This window comes from Polistes dominula, unplaced genomic scaffold, assembly GCF_049000335.1.
Source record: "Polistes dominula isolate Pdom_NZ unplaced genomic scaffold, Pdom_raw_medaka contig_27, whole genome shotgun sequence".
Classification (NCBI taxonomy): domain Eukaryota; kingdom Metazoa; phylum Arthropoda; class Insecta; order Hymenoptera; family Vespidae; genus Polistes; species Polistes dominula.
The window spans coordinates 637-19,532 of record NW_028300906.1 but is presented as its reverse complement, the minus strand read 5'-3'; the positions used below and the strand labels follow the sequence as shown (position 1 = coordinate 19,532).

The window sequence follows — 18,896 nt, the reverse complement described above, 5'->3', positions numbered from 1 at the left end:
TTCAAGTATAAAAATATGAGTTCTATTAAGTCTATTATCTTTTCTTATTTTAACAAAACAAAACAAATAATAGAAAAAAAAAAAAACACATACACACACCATTCTTCAATTTGCTATCAGAATGACGATCGAAATCGAAGAGATATATTTCTGGTTTCAAAGTGCTAGTGTCAATTTATTATCCTGTTTACATAATAGATTATAACTTAAATAAAAAAAAAAAAAAAAAAAAAGTAGTAATTATATTATATTATATAAAAAATCTCTAAGAAAAAAAAATGAATTTAATACAGATACGGCTCGTTTAAGGTGTAGAAATAGCACGTTTCACGTGCATAAAATTTATGGAGATGGAAATTGTATGTTCCGTGCGCTCAGCTATATTCTTTGGCAAAATGAAGAAAAACATCAATATTTGCGTAACACGGTTAGCTAGCACAAATAATATTATTTTCCTTATATACCTGTATGATACAGGTAATACAAATCATTTTTCTATGAACTAAACAAAAAATAAAGTAACGAATAAATCTAAATTTCAATTGTATACATATAAAATAATTAAAAAAATAAATTTCGTATATCAAAAAAATATATGAGTAGTTATTATTTTTTGATGAATAAAAATGTTAGATATTAATGGAAATAAATTATAATACAGGTTGCTAGACATATAAAAAATAATTGGCACGAATATGGTCCTTTCGTAATGGCCGAATGGAATATATCAAATCCTGAAGAATATTACGAACACATGAGAATGATTGGGACGTTTGCAAGTGAGCTTGAATGTACGGTAGCAACAAAGCTTTATAATATGAATCTCGCTATATATCGTGAAATAGAAGGCTCAAATGAATTAGAACGTGTTTTCTACAGTCATGTAAACAATTATTATCAGACTGCTAGCTTGCTCTTCACTGGACATTCAGACAGCGGTCATTACGATATTTTACTCAACGATTAAATATTGTGTATTATATATTTCTTTTAATGAATACTTTTATTCTATACATCTGCTTTTTTATTCATAATATATAATTTATATATAAAGAAATTAAGGACAATAAAATATTCACTATAATCAGCCTTTTATTTTTTATAAACATATTTTATTATTATTATATTATTAATTGGCATTAAAAACTCAAAAGTTCATTGCCGTAAATACCAAATCCCGTCATTGTTCCTTCGTCGCCCTTATCTACCTATCATTCCCCACCATTGGTCCTCCCTATTTTCTGTGTTCCTTCTCAAATTCTCCAGATCAAAACTCGCTGTTCTCACAAAGATTCACCTTCTACTCCCACCCTCGGCCATCATGACGTTATACTACACAAGCTTGTGTTTGTTTTTCGCTACACACGCAAACACATAACAGAAACCGGATGCTTTTACTCCTACCCTCGGCCATCATGACGTCATAAAACAAGCTTAAGCTTGTCTTCGCCACACACGCATACACATAACACACACAACAATAGCTCGACGAAAAACAACGAGCGGTCGCCTCTCGTTACGTCATCCTCATGCTAGACGCACGCATCCTAATAAAGCAATTATTCTTTCTCTCTTTCTTTTACGCAAAAACCTTAATAAAACTCATACATATATATATATATATATGTATGAGTTTTATTAAGGAAGAATATTTTTTGATTGAACTATTATCTATAGAATAATACGAAATGTTCCAAAATGCATTAGCATCGTTATATTTCCTTCCAGGCTTTCAAAGTCTTCTCTATCTTTAGATATTTTTCTATTAATTTGAAACATTACTTTTTTCTATACTATCGTAGTCGAATTTTAGTCTCTTTAATCTCTATACCATCCAGTTAACCCAGTTATAATAACGTACATTACATAACTGAAATAAAAATATTTTTATGTATAATTAAAGTAAACAAATAAACACATTATTTCTTATGTACATGAAACCTCGGTTTGCGAGCATAATTCGTTCCAAAACACTTGTATATCAAAACGAAGTTTGTCTCATCATGTTTGTCTCATCGAGGAAAATCGGATATAATTTGTTCATATAAAAATAATATGATTTATATATATATATATAAATGATAAAAAATACTAAAAAGAAAAATTCAACATAGCTTGTGTTACAAATCAACAAAATTTGTTGCTTATCTTGCGGAACACACTCGTAAACCAAATTACTCGCAATCCAAGGTTTGACCGTATAACACTTTAACTAACACTTTATCTAACCTTGCTCGATACAAAAAATGTGAACTCCAACCATAAATTATACTCGATTGATTTCTTCTAACAGCTTCCACAATATCTCTTGCAACTTGTTGATCACTCTGCTTTATCGACCTGTAAATCATTCATTAGAAAGTCAAGAAAGTAAATAGTTAATAAGTATTTATGTTTTACATACTTTCATTCTAATGTAATAAATAAATTCATTTTCTACCTTTCTTCTGTTATAGGTGATATCGCAAGAAATGTACAATTATCAAGATAATCATTTAATTTTTCACCCAAGCATTCTATTAGGTCTGTAAATCATGCGAAAAATTATGCAAAAATTATGTTATATTTGAAATAAGTAAGTATATTATAATTAGGTAAAATAAAATAATTAAGTATCATGTTTTTTATTATTATTTCGTTTGTTCGAGAAAGTTTTTTTTTTTTTTTTTTGTATATAAGGTAAGAATATCTGTTCCAAAATGATGAAAAAATTCATTTTAATAGCTAACTGCATATTAAATTCATAAAATACAGAAAAAGAAATACGTACTAGCTATAGCAATTCCAGAACTTAAAGAAACATCTTTGCTCGATACAGGCGTTACTACAATTATATGAACTCGTTCTCGATTTAACATTAAAGACAAAAATGCTACTATCGCCTAAAAAGAAAAAAAGAAAAAAAGGAATAAAGAAAAAAAGAATTAATGGCATAGATCGATAGTTTTTTTTTTCCCCCTATGTCAGGAAAACTGTTTCATATTTTTCTTGTGAATTTTTTGGATCGTTTCAAAAATGGTCAATGTAATATAATCGATTCTACTATCAATTTATTTAAATTAATAATAATAATTATTATTAATATTAATATATACGAATCGCGTTATATACGCGTGTAAAATACTTTGATAGAATATTTTGGAAAAAAGGCTGTTAATTAGCTGACGGAAAAACGATCGATAGAAAAGAGCCACCCTTATTGTTCCCTATCTCGGATCGCCTAATCTGTTAATCGCTTATGTATGCGCGTGTGTTGTTGCCGACAAAGAAAAAATATATTAATGGCTCAGTATCATAATCATGAAAACGAAGTTTTGTTCCAATCAGTTTTCGATGAAATATTTATTTTATTGCTATCAATTGATCGATCGATAAAACACTTATTAAAAAGTGTGAAATTTCGACTTTTAACTAAAAAACTATGCTTACCGAATAATGATTCATCCAAATCGTCATTGCGGTGTCACAAATACCCTGATATGGTGTATTAATGCATGTTACTAAAATATCGATTACACCAATCTCGTTTTTCAAATTGTTTACTATATCTTTCATCTGATCAGTGTTTAAAATATCGCATTGATAAGCTATTATTCTTGCATTTGTCAACGATTCCGCTTCTGTTATCATCTGTCTTCCTTTAAGATTATTCTTTAAACTTGTGTAACGAGATTTGAGATTTAAAGCTAATTGCTGTACTAAATTGTTATCTTTGTCTATACAAATTATTGAACATCCTCTTTTAGCAAATTCTTCGGCTAGAGACGTGCCTATTGTTGAAGTTGCTCCAATTATCTGCAAGAAATTTAATTAAATTTATGCTATTATAATATTGATTCTTTTTACAAATTTAGTAACATGTTATCTATTGTACTATATGTTAGTTTATGTTAGTTAATCTAATTTTAACATTGCTTGTAATGAATTAGCTTTAATCATTTAAATAGAGTCAATAATTTGATAAAAATTATAATTATTATTAATATTTGTTAATTTACCACAACGACATCACCGGCTAGATCTCTTGGTGGCTTTGGTAACAAAGACTTAATATAATTCAACATTCTTATAAGATAGTAGAGTGTAATTGCAATCAAGTATTCAATGGTAAACAAAAGAATGATCTTTATTGATGGAAGTTCAAGTTTAATCACATTTGTCGCATATTTTTCCCTTTCTGATATCATCGTGAAATCTAAAAAAATAAATTTCATTGATTTTACATTGATTTTACATTGATTTCACATTGGTTTCTGTTGAATTTTGTCGCTAGTCTTTGATTAATGGATTAGTAGATGCTTCGGATTCTCAATAAATTTGACATTTCGTGCAATGTCTTTTCATTTGTTTTCTTAGTACTATTGTAATTTTTTTTATGAAATTTCTGATAGATTTTACAAAGAAAGTTTCTTTTTATTATTTATTTTCTATCTTTTGGAAAATAATAATAAAATCCTAACTGAATGAATAATTTGAAAAATAATTGATATAACTCTAATGTTATAAAATTAATTACCATTAACGAGATTCACTTACACAATAACACAGTCACTTTAAATTAATACAAATAAAAAAGATGATTATTAGATATTATTAGAAATATTTGAATATTTCACAATAAATATAACACTAATAAGGACAATTTAATTTCTAAGAAAAGAGTCGGACGTTTCCAACAGCTTGCTATGCTCGTTAGAACTTGACTGAGCAATTGTTGTAATCTATCGTATAATTGAAAAAAATCTACTGAACTAGAGTTAAGGACGTTCTTAAGGCCTTCTACTTTCTATATAAAGCGGTCTGTTTTTACTTCTTTCATCATTATCATATATATATATATATATATATATTCTCATTTATGTAAGAACTTTTTATTCGCCTAAATGTTTCTATTCTTTTTATACCGATTACTTTTTATTTATTTATTGTTAGACACTTGTACGTAACGTTGTACAATTTAAATTAAAGCGAATGATAAGTTGTTTTAATAAAAATTCTAAGTTCTTGAAAGTCATTAAGTAGAATTAAAAATAACAAAATTAGATTATTTAAATTAGATTATTACTGAATCATTAATTATAAGTTAAATAATAAAATAAATTTGTCTTAATTTTTTTGCTAAGAAAACAAAGAATTGTTATGAAAAAAGGATGGACAAATATATTAGATTTTTTAAATATCTGATCTCTAGGAGTCAGTAAATTTATTTTTGAAATATTTCACACGAAATATTTCAAATTATTGTAATAATACAAGTACGTTTTCATAGGAAATAGAGAAAGAGAGAAAGAACAAAAGACGTGATACCAGTAAGGCACGTTAAAGGTAAATGACCGCAAGAATATCAAAAACATTAAACAAGTCCCCAACATAAAATATTGAAGTATCTACCACTAAATCTACGTAACAAAGTTATTACCTATAGAACCTATAGGTTCCGTTTATTAATTAATTTTAATAGCAAAAACTAATTTTTGTTTATGGTTTTCATGGTTTTTAGCACAAAACAAATACACGATTCATTCCCGGAACTCGTTGACAGACTCGGGACGCGAATGACCGTTTTTACAATATAAAACTTGTTGAATAACACAGAAAAAGTTGCAATTATTTAAAATTAATAGTGAAATGGTCACGACCGAAGAGTCGTGTGTATTCAACTACGTGTCATAATTTTTTTTAACAAAAAAGTTTTTTTTTATAACTTTTTAAATTGTTATGTAATAATCAGATGCAATTAATTTTTTACATGATTCAACGATCGACGTCTACAAAGAAATCAAGGATCAGTCGCATTGCAGACTCCGGAATAATTCTAAAATAGAACAAGAATGAAGAATTACAAGACAATAATAAGTGGAAAAACTTAAATTTAATGAAAAATTGTAAATTATCAATAATTAGTAAGTTAATAGAAGAATTTAGAAAACCTATTTATGGCATTCAAGGAAAGGAGACATCGTGGGATCGAATATTCCGTATAATTTTTCTTAATAGCTTGAATTATTTCGCAAGCCGCATATTCCGGTTTAACGATTCCGAAAATGTAAGGAAATCTATAAAAAGCAAATAAACACTTTTAACAATATAATTTTAATAATAATAATATTACTAGATAGTTATTAAACAAGAAAATAAAATAAATAAATAAATAAAAGGCCAATAAAATGAATTGAATTAAATTATCGCGTTAATCTAGTATCTGAACCACTCGAAAGAAAATTCTTTGATTAATATTTATCCAGATCGAATGGAATCATTAAAGTTTTAAATAATAAATTAAAAAATGAAATATGTGTATACAAAGTGAGTATTAATTAACAACAAAATATACAACGATCGACTTAATCAACTTATTTAACATAATAGTGTATTTTAGGATTATTCATTTATTTCAGTACAAACACCTATACTTAGGATCATTTGCTAATCCTGTATCAACGTAAAATGGATAAATCGTTGTAAAATGTATGTCAGGTTTTGAAGGATTCCTTCTTATTTCTTCGTATAGAGCTTCCATTAGACCTTCGATCAAAAAGTTTCTAGTATTATATAAATATGAATATGATCGTATTTTTAAATTTAATTAACATATAATTGCATTGCATTAACCTCTTACAGCGAATTTCGAGGAACAGTAAGGAACTTTCTGCGAAACTCCGTATATTCCACACATACTACATATGGCTACAATGTGACCTTTTCCTCTTTGTAACATTGATGGAAGTATTGCCTCTATCGTCTTCGCAAAATCAAAGTATAATTATAATAATTAATTGGAAATTGTAACAACAATTTTTCATGAAGTATTTAATATTCTTCTATATATTAGAATAAAATGAAAGTGTATCAGTGCATCAATAGTGAAGTTTAAGTAATTTCGAAAATATCGTATTTTCAAAAAATATATAATGAATTGTAAATTAATTCTTTTTGTTTATAATATATTACCCAGAAGTGAGAGAAAACATTAATATTAAACGTTCGTTCAATATCGTCGGAACTATGGTTGAGAAGAGAACGATGATACAATATTGCAGCATTATTAATCAGAATGGTAATTGGCGGTATTCCAATTTTTTTCATCGTTCTTAACGCTTTATTTACTTCCAATCTTTTCGAAACGTCAACGACAAAACCATACACCTTTAAAGTTATTTATAATTTAATATCCTATCAAAAGAATTTTTCAAAATATTATAACCTCTCCGCCATTTTTTGACACAGCAGAAATCGTTTCTCGATTGGCATCGGTATTCACATCCCAACAAATTACTATGCAACCCATTAAACCTAATTGAATTGCTAATTCTCGACCAATACCTCGGCCAGCACCAGTGATCTTTAAAAATACAAAATTAATTCAATTAAAATTAAGTCAATTATTGAAATTCTTTAAATCGGAGATTATTAATTATTATTCTGAAATCTCTTTTATTTCAATTATAAATGATAGTTAAGATTGTAAGAAATACTGAAAAAATAATGGAATATATTCCTTACTAAAACTATTTCTCCGATTAAATTCTTCGTAGTGGTAGGTAAAACAATTTTAAACGATGCAACTATTATTGCCATGCTTATTTTTATCAACAAAACGATCAAGTCTAAGATGACTCGTGGAAAACAGACAAATCGACAAATATTTTTCATCTTCCATTTTCTGTAGGTTAATAGAAACATATTGTTGTATATAATGATTTCTCGAAAAAAGGATTGTTTTTAAAGCTTACCGATCATGCAGAATCGATTTAATATCTAACATATCGATGTACTTGCAAATAATGTAACACGACAGGGCCGAAATTTTCAAAACATTTAACGACAATGCGAAATGATTTTTTCCCTCATACCGTTAGCGTTTTGTTTTTACTTATGTAAAAAGGAAAAAAACAAAACAAACAAATACGCAATTACGAAGGCAATGGTTGAGCACTGGAGGGACTTTAAATAAGAATTCACGGTTTAAGAATTTCTACGATGGCTCCAAAACTCTCCTACTTCGAAGCAAGTATTGCAGTCTGACCATGGAAGATGATACTCGATTTGCCATTAAAGAAGATCCATCGAATAAATAATTCATCCAACATCTTTGAAAGGAAAAGAATTCATGGTTATATCTGTAAAATAAAAAAGAACAAAACGATAAGTTTTCTTAGGATCTCATTCAAGTTCGTAGGGTGGATATTTCCAAAAAGTACGTAAGGTAGGAGTTGTTAACTGATTCATACAACAGGGGAGGTTAACTGAAAGTGTCTACTCATTACTATCAAGATTGATAAGAAGAATCCAACAACACTGCAACTATGAAAGATTTTTGAATGCACTATTCTTATTATACTTACATTGGGAAGAAATCATATGCAGTTATATTCTATCAGAAGATTAGCAGAAGGAATGCATCCTAGTTATCACAAATTAGGAAAACAAAAGGCAAATACATTATATTAGAAAACTCTATTCTTGTACACAATCTTTTACCAGGTTTTCTAAACGATGATGGAAGATATTATTGTTCATCGACTGCCAAGAAAAATTTATGTATTTATATGAATTAATATCTTCCTTGCAAAGAATTCCATGTGAATTATTATGTGAATAGAATGCAGCTGTTCTGACTAAAAATAATCTAGACAATAATATGTTAGAGGCAAATATAATAGATTTGTTAGAAGAAGAGGTAAATATTATAATACTATTAAAATACACTTACATTTAACATATAAAAATTGATTGGGGAGTTGCACTTATTTTTAATCAATTAATAAAAACATATTGTGTGCGTCTAGGTAATCTATATTTTATTACCGACTGGTAAAATGTGTATCGCTATCTAGCGGTACTAGATATTACTTCAATGTATCGACTAGTAAAATGATGCTGCCATCTAGCGGAAGTAAATGTTACTATGTCTTACCGACTAGTAGAATATGTTTCGCCATCTAGACAAAAGACAAAACATCACTAGGATAAAATCAAGATGGCTACCTGTCAATGTACTTTGAATACCATAAATACAGGCTATGTGCAGTGTAAAGTATTTAATTAAAAAAATCCTTTTAGTGATGTAATAATCAAGCGAGGAATATTTTTTATTTATAATAATTCGTTTCAAATTCTTTCTTTAGTGATCGCCAATTCTGGATGATAATAGTTAAATTGGATGTATTGCTGTGGGACAGTGTTACGTCATAACCTAAGAAAAATAATTTTCTTTATTAAATCCGAGAATATAGATGAATTCAAGATGATCTCTTAATCAAATTATTTTAACAAATACTAGTAAGTAAAGTATATATTTTTTTTATACAAAATTCTTCTAATTATTAAAATATATGGATTATTTTGTCTTTTAACTTTATGCATTATCTAAATATTTTCTCCCTTTTGAAACTTATTTTGGTATTTATATAAACTACTTTTTAAAATATTTTTAGATCAGCATGCAGATCTATATTTTTAATTCCAATTCAAGAACATTATACTCACGAGAAGAAGAATTCATTACACCATTCAATCAATGGATATATATTTCATTTTCTTACGACTAACGATTAAAAGATTTGCATTGATTATGCCATCCGAATAAGAGTTTTATTCTATAACATTATGTAAATAGAATGTAGGTGCACTAACAAAGAATAATCAAGAGAAGAAATCGTCAAAAGGTAAGCATTGCAATCTTGCATTTGTAAAAAACAAACCTATATCAAACTGATTGATAAACTGATTCATTTAACAGGATAGGTAAATAATTTGACTAGAAATGCCTACTCATTATTATCAAGATTGATAAGAAGAATCCAACAATACTGCAACTAACATTATTATATTAAACACTTATATGTCTATTTTGCACCCCACAATAATACACATGCACATACACAAAAAAGGATTTCTTGTATAAACTGTTGTGCTGCGACTTATCATCGTCGACTGTATCGACATATAATTTTATATAAATGAACGGGGTGATTAATTGGATCAAAGAAAATGTAAAATCAGAAAGGAATTTGCCTCGACTGTGTCTTTTATGTTAGATCATCATCATCATCAGCAGCAGCATCATCATTAATATATACTCTATATATACACATACATATTTCAATTCTCTTGCGTGACCATAAGAGTATAATTTCATGGAAAATTAATTATTATATAACAAAATATTTCGATGCATGTACAATTATATGTAGTAGTAGTAATTCATGTTACAGTAATCGACTTTTATTAACTGAACAACAAAAAAAGTGACATATTTATGAATTATTTTTAAAAGATTACATAAACACACTTGCAAAATAAATATTGTTTCAGATAATAAAAGTATTATTATTATTATTATTATTATTATTATTATTATTATTATTATTATTATTATAATTAATTTTGTGGTTACGGATTAATGATAAAAAAACATTTCTTATTATTTGAATTTTCGCGGGCAACATATTGCTGAGGAAAAAATCAAGATGGCTGCCGTGTCGTGTACTACCACGTGCACTATTAAATATTTAATTAAAGAAATGCAATAGTGATGCAATCATAATCAAAAGAATAATATTTTGTATTTAGAATAATTCTTTTCATATTCTCTTCTCTTTTTAGTGATTAGTGATTGCCAATTCTGGATGAAAATAGTTACAAATGGGATGTATTGGTGTGTGTGGTACAATAGTATTACGTCATAACCAAAAGAAAATAATTTTCTTTATTAAATCCGAGTATATATAGATGAATTCAGGATGTTCTCATTATATCAAATTATTTTAACAAATATTAGTTACTACTAAGGTACATCTATATGTATTTTGTTATACGAAATTTTACTAATTATTAAAATATATGTGTGGATTAGTTTGTCTCTTAACTTTATGCATTATCTAAACATTTCTGTCCCTTTTCTTAGCAAAACAACTTTACATGCAATTCCATCACACCAACTTTCCACGCACACCAATGACACCATTCAAAAGGAGAGAATCCACACGATCATGAGGGTTTTTCTTTAACCATCACTTCAACTTTCCACGCAATCCTATGACTCCATCCATAACCAAATATCCCATACAGTCATGAGGGATTTTTTAACCATCACTTCAATTCTGCACGCAATTCCAGTTTAATGCACTCTGTGTTCTTATCATACTTGCACTGCGAGAAAATAATATATGTATATAGTGTAATATTTTATCAAAAGAATACGAGAAGAAATGTATATCTTAGTTATCATCACAAGATATATGGATAACACACGTGGCAAATACATTATTATATTTCCGACATTCAATTCATGTCAAAATTTTTTATCAAGTTTTACGTACAAACGGTAATAGAAGATAATACTTTTTTTTTAATGGCTGATAAGAAAAATTGATGTATTTGTTAATAAATATCTTCTTTTGCAGGGAATTTCATTTCATTACTATTATTATGGAAAAAGAATATGCAGATGCTATTATTAAAAACTAATCTAGACAAAAATATGTAAAGAGGTAAATATTATAATACCATAAAAATACATTTATTTTGTTATCATATAGTATAAATGATTGGGATTTTATTAACTTTTTAATCAATTAATAAAAATGTTTATTAGGAAATTAGTCTTTTATCACCGACTGGTAAGGAGAATATGTATCGCCATCTAGCAGCGGTACTAGCTATTACTTCATTGTACCGACTGGTAAAATTATGCTGTTATCATCAAATGATGGAAATATTTAATTCACTTACCGACAAGTACAATATGTTTCTTCATCTAGACGAAAGAAAATACATCGCGCTTGGACACAATCAAGATGGCCACCTGCCATTGTATACTGCCACGTGCAATAAAGTTAAGTATTTAATTACAAAAAATTCAATAGTGATGCTTTAATTAAGTGAATAATATTGTTTTTATTTACAATAATAATTCAGTGTTCATATTCTATTCTTTTTTTTTAGTGATTAGTGCTCGGCAATTCAGCTTAAGAAGAAAACCATTGGACTTGATGTGTGATATCTTGTGAAGAAAAAAAAACCATTGGACTTGAAGTGTAATATCTTGTGAAGAAAAAAAAACCATTGGACTTGATGTGTGATATCTTGTGAAGAAAAAAAAACCATTGGACTTGATGTAAGATATCAATGCTTAAGAAGAAAACCATTGGATTTGTGTTTGTGATGTAAAAAAGAAAACCTTTGTACTTATTATTATTATTATTATGTTAAGTTAAAAGGAATATCATTGTACTTACTATTATTATGTAAATGTAAAAAGAATATTATTGTACTGTACAGGTGGACAGGTCGACAGGAAAAGTATACCATTGCACTTTAAAGGTTACTTGTCGACTTACAAAGTATACCATTGCACACTTTAGGTTACTTTGGATTACCACGTTTTGTGTCAAATTTTATTTCTTTTTTATCACCTATCCTATCATCCAAGCCATTTAATTTTCCTTTAATAAAATCAACCATTACATGTAAGTATTAATTATTGTAAATGTTACAAGTTAAGAAACTTATATGTTTTTTTTTGGTCGTATAAGGTATTTTTTTTTTTATTTATAATGCATGAACATTTTAATAGAAATATTTTAGTAGACAATTGAATTTATTATTAACATATATACATTTTAGCATATTAATGAAATATTTTTGAAATAGAAAGTTTAGAATAGCATTGAATTTGAAGTTATGTTAACTGAAATAGAAAATCATTGCAGTTGTGGTTATGTCACTGTTTATACTTGCACTAGAAGCAAACCATATATAGAGTAGTAATATTTTATGAAAAGAATATTAGATAGAAAAAATGTTTCCTAGTTATCACAAATTAAGAAAAGAAATGGTTAATAACATTCTAATGTTTGCAGTTCTTACTATATGTACTAAATTTATTAATGTAGACTTATTTTATTGGGAATAGACTAAGAGCATAAAAATGTATATATTTGTATGAATTCATTTGTGTTTTTTTTTTTTGTAGAAATACCATCATGTATTTTATAATGAAAATAGGATGTTGTTTAAAGAAGTAAGTATTATAATATTGGTTAAAATACATTTATTTTTGTGATATAAAACGTGAGTTAATATAATATAATTAATTTTTTATAAGTTTACATAAATTTTTACTTTAGTTACCGACTGGTAGAGAGAATATGTATCGCCATCTAGACGACGAAAGAAAACACATCTCTAGGACAAATTCAAGATGGCTACCTGCTGTCACATTGTGCTTTTGTGTAAAGTATTGTGTAGTAAAGTGTAAAGTATTTAATTAACAAAATTTCTTACAGTGATGCAATCATAATTAAGTGAATAATATTGTTTTTATTTATAATAATTCTTTTCTTATTCTCTTCTCTTTTTTTGCAGTGATCACCAATACACCTTTTAGAAGAAACCCATTAGACTTGATGTTTGATATCTTGTGAAGAAAAAAAAAACCATTGGACTTGACGTTTGATATTTCCTTAAGAAGAAATCCATTTAACTTGATGTTAGATATCTGCTTAAGAAGAAAACCATTGGATTTGTGTTTGTGATCTACAAAAGAAAACCATTGTACTTATTATTATTAGTATTATGTTAACTTAAGAAGAATATCATTGTACTTACTATTATTATGTAAATGTAAAAAGAATATTATTGCACTGTACAGGTGGACAGGTCGACAGGAAAAGTATACCATTGCACTTTAAAGAAGGTTACTTGTCGACTTACAAAGTATACCATTGCACACTTTAGGTTACTTTGGATTACCACGTTTTGTGTCAAATTTTATTTCTTTTTTATAACCTATCCTATCATCCAAGCCATTGAAATTTTCCTTTAATGAAATCAAACATTATATGTCATTATTAATTATTGTAAAATTTAATTATGAAACAAATTTATGTGTTTTTTGTCGTATAAGGAATTTTTTTTTTAATGCATGAACATTTTAATAGAGAATTGAATTTATTATAAACACAAACCTTTTAGTATATTAAATAATTATGTAATAACCACGTGAGTTGTACATATAATGAACGGAACGTGTTAATTTAATAAGCATTGCACTAAAGGTTATGTAAAAAGTTAAATAGAAAACCATTGCACTTGAGAGAGAGGTTATATGTAATTAAAATAGCACAAATCATTTCACTAAGTATGGATATGTTAGCATAAGAAAAATACCACTTTACTTGTAGACATATATGTGTAATAACGTATAATGAAAATTATTAACTTTTTTTTTTTTTAATAGGCAATGTCACGTCTGGTTGTTATGTTACTTTAAGAAGAAATAAATCACTACACATGATAATAGATTTTTATTATATTATAATAAGTAGACGACCACTGCACATTAGTTTATAAAAGATTTTAAACAACAACAACAAGAATATTTGCACTTGTGTATATAATAAGATAGAATAAAAAGAAAATAAAAGGCAATGTTATTTTAAAGTAAAGTAATGGATGTCATGCGAGATTGACAAGAGGGAGAAGCCATTACAACTTGATGTATGTCAGCTGTACAGTTCATTTGCATATATAATTACGAGATGGCGTCTTGAACTCGGTAGCGTTGGGATAGCCGATTTAGTATAAAGGGAGGTGCAAGGCGCATGGACTTCAACGCATCGGGGTGCGACCCCGACTCTGCAGAAGCAGAGTACTCCTGTGGCTGCGCTCAGGAGCAGGTTGCAATACACGCTTAGGCCTGAGCGTTGTATTCAGCTTGCTCCTGAGAATGACAGCCTTTGGAAAATGGGATGATGAGGAGTAGTAGTAGTAGTTGCATGTAGTAGTAGCTTGAAATAGTAGTAGTAGTAGTAGAAGCATGAAATAGTAGTAGTAGTAGAAGTATGAAATAGTAGAAGCATGAAATAATAGTAATAGTAGTAGTAAAGAATTAGAATAAGAAAATTGGGGGTCTTCTAGTATTAGAGGGGGCCTGGTCTCTAGTTAATGGGGTGGCAATCAATCGTGAGGCCGTGCCTGTAGCCGATTTTACAGGTCAAGGTCATCGAAGGTCAAGGACATCCAGGGCAATGTCGCGCGCGAGTTTCATTCATTATGTGGGTCAAGGTCACGCGCGGGGGTTCGTTCATTATGTGTGTGTGCGTGTTAATATTCACGCGCGCGAGGGTTAAGTCAGTATGTGTGTATCAATTTATTTATTTATTTTTTTTTTTTTATTGGGTTTATTAGGAGTTTGTGTGTTTATTTTTTTTTTTGGGTGTAGTTAGAATTTGTGTATATGTTTTTTTGTGGGTTTTTAAAAGTTTGTGTATATGTTTTTTTGGGTTTTTTAAGAGTTTGTGTATTTGTTTTTTTGGGTTTTTTCAGAGTTTGTGTATATGTTTTTTTGGGTATTTTAAAAGTTTGTGTATATGTTTTTTTGGTATTTTAAAAGTTTATGTATATGTTTTTTTGGGTATTTTAAGAGTTTGTGTATATGTTTTTTTTGGTATTTTAAAAGTTTGTGTATATGTTTTTTTGGGTATTTGAAAAGTTTGTGTATATGTTTTTTTGGGTATTTTAAAAGTTTGTGTATATGTTTTTTTTGGTATTTTAAAAGTTTATGTATATGTTTTTTAGGGTTTTTTCAGAGTTTGTGTATATGTTTTTTTTGGTATTTTAAAAGTTTATGTATATGTTTTTTTGGGTTTTTTCAGAGTTTGTGTATATGTTTTTTTGGGTATTTTAAAAGTTTGTATATATGTTTTTTTGGGTATTTTAAAAGTTTGTGTATATGTTTTTTTTGGTATTTTAAAAGTTTATGTATATGTTTTATTGGGTATTTTAAAAGTTTGTGTATGTTTTTTTGGGTATTTTAAAAGTTTGTGTATATGTTTTTTTGGGTATTTTAAAAGTTTGTGTATATGTTTTTTTGGGTATTTTAAAAGTTTGTGTATATGTTTTTTTGGGTATTTTAAAAGTTTGTGTATATGTTTTTTTGAGTTTTTTAAGAGTTTGTGTATATGTTTTTTTGGGTATTTTAAGAGTTTGTGTATATGTTTTTTTGTTGTTTTTTAAGAGTTTGTGTATATGTTTTTTTGGGTTTTTTCAGAGTTTGTGTATATGATTTTTTGGGTATTTTAAAAGTTTGTGTATATGTTTTTTTGGGTATTTTAAAAGTTTGTGTATATGTTTTTTTGGGTTTTTTCAGAGTTTGTGTATATGTTTTTTTGGGTATTTTAAAAGTTTGTGTATATGTTTTTTTGGGTTTTTTCAGAGTTTGTGTATATGTTTTTTTGGGTATTTTAAAAGTTTGTGTATATGTTTTTTTTTGGTATTTTAAAAGTTTGTGTATATGTTTTTTTTGGTTTTTTCAAAGTTTGTGTATATGTTTTTTTATGGTTTTTTCAGAGTTTGTGGATATGTTTTTTGTGGTTTTTTCAGAGTTTGTGTATATGTTTTTTTTTTGGGTATTTTAAAAATTTGTGTATATGTTTTTTTGGGTATTTTAAGAGTTTGTGTATATGTTTTTTTTGGTTTTTTCAGAGTTTGTATATATGTTTTTTCTGGGTTTTTTCTGGGTTTTTTCAGGGTTGCGTCAGGGTTGCGTCAGGGTTGCGTCAGGGTTGCGTCAGGGTTGCGTCAGGGTTGCGTCAGGGTTGCGTCAGGGTTGCGTCAGGGTTGCGTCAGGGTTGCGTCAGGGTTGCGTCAGGGTTGCGTCAGGGTTGCGTCAGGGTTGCGTCAGGGTTGCGTCAGGGTTGCGTCAGGGTTGCGTCAGGGTTGCGTCAGGGTTGCGTCAGGGTTGCGTCAGGGTTGCGTCAGGGTTGCGTCAGGGTTGCGTCAGGGTTGCGTCAGGGTTGCGTCAGGGTTGCGTCAGGGTTGCGTCAGGGTTGCGTCAGGGTTGCGTCAGGGTTGCGTCAGGGTTGCGTCAGGGTTGCGTCAGGGTTGCGTCAGGGTTGCGTCAGGGTTGCGTCAGGGTTGCGTCAGGGTTGCGTCAGGGTTGCGTCAGGGTTGCGTCAGGGTTGCGTCAGGGTTGCGTCAGGGTTGCGTCAGGGTTGCGTCAGGGTTGCGTCAGGGTTGCGTCAGGGTTGCGTCAGGGTTGCGTCAGGGTTGCGTCAGGGTTGCGTCAGGGTTGCGTCAGGGTTGCGTCAGGGTTGCGTCAGGGTTGCGTCAGGGTTGCGTCAGGGTTGCGTCAGGGTTGCGTCAGGGTTGCGTCAGGGTTGCGTCAGGGTTGCGTCAGGGTTGCGTCAGGGTTGCGTCAGGGTTGCGTCAGGGTTGCGTCAGGGTTGCGTCAGGGTTGCGTCAGGGTTGCGTCAGGGTTGCGTCAGGGTTGCGTCAGGGTTGCGTCAGGGTTGCGTCAGGGTTGCGTCAGGGTTGCGTCAGGGTTGCGTCAGGGTTGCGTCAGGGTTGCGTCAGGGTTGCGTCAGGGTTGCGTCAGGGTTGCGTCAGGGTTGCGTCAGGGTTGCGTCAGGGTTGCGTCAGGGTTGCGTCAGGGTTGCGTCAGGGTTGCGTCAGGGTTGCGTCAGGGTTGCGTCAGGGTTGCGTCAGGGTTGCGTCAGGGTTGCGTCAGGGTTGCGTCAGGGTTGCGTCAGGGTTGCGTCAGGGTTGCGTCAGGGTTGCGTCAGGGTTGCGTCAGGGTTGCGTCAGGGTTGCGTCAGGGTTGCGTCAGGGTTGCGTCAGGGTTGCGTCAGGGTTGCGTCAGGGTTGCGTCAGGGTTGCGTCAGGGTTGCGTCAGGGTTGCGTCAGGGTTGCGTCAGGGTTGCGTCAGGGTTGCGTCAGGGTTGCGTCAGGGTTGCGTCAGGGTTGCGTCAGGGTTGCGTCAGGGTTGCGTCAGGGTTGCGTCAGGGTTGCGTCAGGGTTGCGTCAGGGTTGCGTCAGGGTTGCGTCAGGGTTGCGTCAGGGTTGCGTCAGGGTTGCGTCAGGGTTGCGTCAGGGTTGCGTCAGGGTTGCGTCAGGGTTGCGTCAGGGTTGCGTCAGGGTTGCGTCAGGGTTGCGTCAGGGTTGCGTCAGGGTTGCGTCAGGGTTGCGTCAGGGTTGCGTCAGGGTTGCGTCAGGGTTGCGTCAGGGTTGCGTCAGGGTTGCGTCAGGGTTGCGTCAGGGTTGCGTCAGGGTTGCGTCAGGGTTGCGTCAGGGTTGCGTCAGGGTTGCGTCAGGGTTGCGTCAGGGTTGCGTCAGGGTTGCGTCAGGGTTGCGTCAGGGTTGCGTCAGGGTTGCGTCAGGGTTGCGTCAGGGTTGCGTCAGGGTTGCGTCAGGGTTGCGTCAGGGTTGCGTCAGGGTTGCGTCAGGGTTGCGTCAGGGTTGCGTCAGGGTTGCGTCAGGGTTGCGTCAGGGTTGCGTCAGGGTTGCGTCAGGGTTGCGTCAGGGTTGCGTCAGGGTTGCGTCAGGGTTGCGTCAGGGTTGCGTCAGGGTTGCGTCAGGGTTGCGTCAGGGTTGCGTCAGGGTTGCGTCAGGGTTGCGTCAGGGTTGCGTCAGGGTTGCGTCAGGGTTGCGTCAGGGTTGCGTCAGGGTTGCGTCAGGGTTGCGTCAGGGTTGCGTCAGGGTTGCGTCAGGGTTGCGTCAGGGTTGCGTCAGGGTTGCGTCAGGGTTGCGTCAGGGTTGCGTCAGGGTTGCGTCAGGGTTGCGTCAGGGTTGCGTCAGGGTTGCGTCAGGGTTGCGTCAGGGTTGCGTCAGGGTTGCGTCAGGGTTGCGTCAGGGTTGCGTCAGGGTTGCGTCAGGGTTGCGTCAGGGTTGCGTCAGGGTTGCGTCAGGGTTGCGTCAGGGTTGCGTCAGGGTTGCGTCAGGGTTGCGTCAGGGTTGCGTCAGGGTTGCGTCAGGGTTGCGTCAGGGTTGCGTCAGGGTTGCGTCAGGGTTGCGTCAGGGTTGCGTCAGGGTTGCGTCAGGGTTGCGTCAGGGTTGCGTCAGGGTTGCGTCAGGGTTGCGTCAGGGTTGCGTCAGGGTTGCGTCAGGGTTGC

General features: G+C 32.1%; 3 protein-coding genes and 2 long non-coding RNA genes across 20 annotated transcripts; 2 read left to right on the top strand and 3 right to left on the bottom strand.

The window, feature by feature from the left end:
- Positions 1-153: 153 nt before the first annotated feature.
- Positions 154-970, top strand: LOC107072549 (uncharacterized). The gene is made up of 2 exons (XM_015332580.2): positions 154-427; positions 662-970. Exons 1-2 carry the CDS (start codon positions 362-364, stop codon positions 965-967), a joined length of 372 nt encoding a protein of 123 aa, XP_015188066.1. The 5' UTR covers positions 154-361; the 3' UTR covers positions 968-970.
- A 104-nt stretch (positions 971-1,074) lies between these two features.
- On the bottom strand, positions 1,075-8,861 carry LOC107072546 (uncharacterized). 9 transcript variants are annotated; one of them, XM_089179760.1, is made up of 14 exons: positions 8,714-8,860; positions 8,482-8,629; positions 8,346-8,404; positions 8,002-8,120; positions 7,504-7,663; positions 7,205-7,342; positions 6,952-7,146; positions 6,613-6,742; positions 3,999-4,195; positions 3,430-3,795; positions 2,771-2,882; positions 2,441-2,525; positions 2,230-2,340; positions 1,075-1,870 (listed from the first exon to the last, which is right to left on the bottom strand). In XM_089179760.1, exons 4-14 carry the CDS (start codon positions 8,088-8,090, stop codon positions 1,819-1,821), a joined length of 1,635 nt encoding a protein of 544 aa, XP_089035886.1. In that variant the 5' UTR covers positions 8,091-8,120; positions 8,346-8,404; positions 8,482-8,629; positions 8,714-8,860; the 3' UTR covers positions 1,075-1,818. The 9 variants fall into 9 exon arrangements, with proteins under 9 accessions (XP_089035886.1, XP_089035885.1, XP_015188062.1 ...); XM_089179759.1 differs by having other exon boundaries at positions 8,346-8,629; XM_015332576.2 differs by having other exon boundaries at positions 7,734-8,120; positions 8,346-8,629; positions 8,714-8,859.
- Positions 5,015-6,617, bottom strand: LOC107072547 (short-chain dehydrogenase/reductase 3). Its single transcript, XM_015332579.2, has 3 exons — positions 6,408-6,617; positions 5,931-6,056; positions 5,015-5,815 (listed from the first exon to the last, which is right to left on the bottom strand). Exons 1-3 carry the CDS (start codon positions 6,518-6,520, stop codon positions 5,755-5,757), a joined length of 300 nt encoding a protein of 99 aa, XP_015188065.2. The 5' UTR covers positions 6,521-6,617; the 3' UTR covers positions 5,015-5,754.
- A 30-nt stretch (positions 8,862-8,891) lies between the features above and the next one.
- Positions 8,892-13,662, top strand: LOC107072548 (uncharacterized). Of its 8 annotated transcripts, XR_016179011.1 has the most exons (10): positions 8,897-9,032; positions 9,129-9,282; positions 9,438-9,668; positions 9,743-11,329; positions 11,409-11,495; positions 11,600-11,686; positions 11,766-11,839; positions 11,950-12,473; positions 12,980-13,027; positions 13,134-13,662. It is a non-coding gene; the product is annotated as an uncharacterized LOC107072548 (long non-coding RNA). The 8 variants fall into 8 exon arrangements; XR_016179010.1 differs by having other exon boundaries at positions 8,896-9,032; positions 11,600-11,839; XR_016179005.1 differs by having other exon boundaries at positions 11,766-12,473.
- Positions 13,043-14,519, bottom strand: LOC149033367 (uncharacterized). Its single transcript, XR_016179012.1, has 3 exons — positions 13,974-14,519; positions 13,615-13,825; positions 13,043-13,542 (listed from the first exon to the last, which is right to left on the bottom strand). It is a non-coding gene; the product is annotated as an uncharacterized LOC149033367 (long non-coding RNA).
- Between the last annotated feature and the right edge of the window lie 4,377 nt (positions 14,520-18,896).

Excerpts from the sequence above, each read along its gene's own strand:
- LOC107072549 (XM_015332580.2), top strand. The coding sequence starts at position 362 with ATGTTCCGTGCGCTCAGCTATATTCTTTGGCAAAATGAAGAAAAACAT. Across the intron at positions 428-661 it reads ATCAATATTTGCGTAACACG|GTTGCTAGACATATAAAAAA; the intron begins GTTAGCTAGCAC and ends ATTATAATACAG.
- LOC107072547 (XM_015332579.2), bottom strand. The coding sequence starts at position 6,520 with ATGGAAGCTCTATACGAAGAAATAAGAAGGAATCCTTCAAAACCTGAC. Across the intron at positions 6,057-6,407 it reads GCAAATGATCCTAAGTATAG|ATTTCCTTACATTTTCGGAA; the intron begins GTGTTTGTACTG and ends TGCTTTTTATAG. Across the intron at positions 5,816-5,930 it reads TCCTTGAATGCCATAAATAG|AATTATTCCGGAGTCTGCAA; the intron begins GTTTTCTAAATT and ends GTTCTATTTTAG.
- LOC107072546 (XM_089179759.1), bottom strand. The coding sequence starts at position 8,090 with ATGTTGGATGAATTATTTATTCGATGGATCTTCTTTAATGGCAAATCG. Across the intron at positions 7,343-7,503 it reads TAATCGGAGAAATAGTTTTA|ATCACTGGTGCTGGCCGAGG; the intron begins GTAAGGAATATA and ends GTATTTTTAAAG. Across the intron at positions 2,526-2,770 it reads TTCTGGAATTGCTATAGCTA|ACCTAATAGAATGCTTGGGT; the intron begins GTACGTATTTCT and ends CATGATTTACAG.